We start from the raw sequence: 1,940 nt of genomic DNA on the forward strand, positions 1-1,940 counted from the left end.
GAAGCTCTCATAGCCTCCGTGACATTATCGGTCACGCAATGAGCAGAGTTCTTATTGGACAGTTCGGCTCAACATTCTCCAATCTTGTCGATCAAGTAATCATAATTAAGGGTTAAGATAGGGTATAGGTAATATACTAAAAATAGCTGAATAAACTGAAATGTTCCCAGATGCTTGATAGAGTTAGTTAAAGATTTAAATACTAACACGAGGACCCAAATTATTACCGCTGAAGGTCTCTCGGATGCCATCGTCATAAATAAGGGAGTGAGACAGGGTGATTCGCTGAACGCATTTCTCTTCAACTTAGTGATGGACAAACTAATTCGCGCCGTACGACCAAGGCGAGGATATACGCTTAGGAACAGAAATATTAATATCAATTGTTATGCTGACGATGCTGTGCTCATAGCAGATTCGGAAGATGAACCGCAAAGAATCTTGCATTCATTTAATATGACAGCCAAGAAGTACAATATGAAAGTATCCGCCGCTAAGACAAAAAGTATGGTAGTCAGTAGAAACCCTATACGATGCAAGTTGGAAGTAGATGGTAAAATGATCGAACAAGTGATGGAGTTTAAATATCTTGGAGCATTGCTGACAAGTGCAAAGGACGTAGGAACCGAAGTGCAAGACCAGGCACTCAAGGCGGCGAGAGTTGCCGGATGCCTCAACGAGATGGTGTGGCGCAACAATACATGGCCCGAGAAAGTAAAGTCAGAGTCTATAAAACAATCGTTAGACCAGTGTTAACATTTGCCGCAGAGACCAGGGCTGAGACAAAGCGCACCAAACAACAATTCCGCACCGTTGAAATGAAGGTCTTAAGAAAAATAGCGGGCTTTACACTTTGGGATCATCAGACCAACGAGTCCATCAGGGATGCTTGTAATGTGCAAGATGTAGCCAAGTGTGGACTAGGATGAGGAGAAAGATGTGGTCGGAGCACGTTGACAGAATGGATGAAGAGAGGGAGGGTATGGATTCGATCGACATGAATCGATCGAAAAATGAAAACGCGAATTGATCGACATGAATCGATCGACACCGATTCGATCGACAAATTGTTAAAAAACCGGTGTCGATTCGATCGACATGAATCGATCGAAAAATGAAAACGTGAATCGATCGACGTGAATCGATTGACACCGATTCGATCGACAAATTATTAAAAAACCGGTGTCGATTCGATCGACATGAATCGATCGAAAAATGAAAACGTGAATCGATCGACATGAATCGATCGACACCGATTCGATCGACAGTTAATTCAAAAACACCCGGATCGATTCGATCGACATGAATGGATCGAAAAATCAAAACGTGAATCGATCGACGTGAATCGATCGACACCGATTCGATCGACAACCGTGAATGGATCGACAAACCCGTGAATGGATCGACAAACCCGTGAATGGATCGACAAATCCGTGAGTCGATCGACAAACCCGTGAATGGATCGACAAACCCGTGAGTCGATCGACAAACCCGTGAGTCGATCGACAAATACGTGAGTCGATCGACAAAAGCCGTGAATCGATCGACAAGCCCGTGAATGGATTGACAAACCCGTGAGTCGATCGACAAACCCGTGAGTCGATCGACAAACCCGTGAGTCGATCGACAAACTCGTGAATGGATCGACAAATCCGTGAGTCGATCGACAAACCCGTGAATGGATCGACAAACCCGTGAATCGATCGACAAATCCGTGAGTCGATCGAATTTTGTCGATCGAATCGGTGTCGATCGATTCACGTCGATCGATTCACGTTTTAATTTTTCGATCCATTCATGTCGATCGAATCGATCCGGGTGTTTTTGAATTAACTGTCGATCGAATCGGTGTCGATCGATTCACGTCGATCGATTCACGTTTTCATTTTTCGATCGATTCATGTCGATCGAATCGACACCGGTTTTTTAACAATTTGTCG

General features: G+C 44.0%; 1 protein-coding gene across 1 annotated transcript; it reads left to right on the top strand.

Moving 5' to 3' along the window:
* Nucleotides 1–312: 312 nt before the first annotated feature.
* Nucleotides 313–756, top strand: LOC140224899 (uncharacterized). The gene has a single exon (XM_072301939.1). The coding sequence runs from the start codon at nt 313–315 to the stop codon at nt 754–756; it is 444 nt and encodes a 147-aa protein (XP_072158040.1).
* The last annotated feature ends 1,184 nt before the right edge of the window (nt 757–1,940 follow it).

This window comes from Bemisia tabaci, chromosome 6, assembly GCF_918797505.1.
Source record: "Bemisia tabaci chromosome 6, PGI_BMITA_v3".
Classification (NCBI taxonomy): Eukaryota; Metazoa; Arthropoda; class Insecta; order Hemiptera; family Aleyrodidae; genus Bemisia; species Bemisia tabaci.

Bases quoted from the DNA above. Each gene is read 5' to 3' on its own strand.
- LOC140224899 (XM_072301939.1), top strand. From the start codon at position 313: ATGGACAAACTAATTCGCGCCGTACGACCAAGGCGAGGATATACGCTT.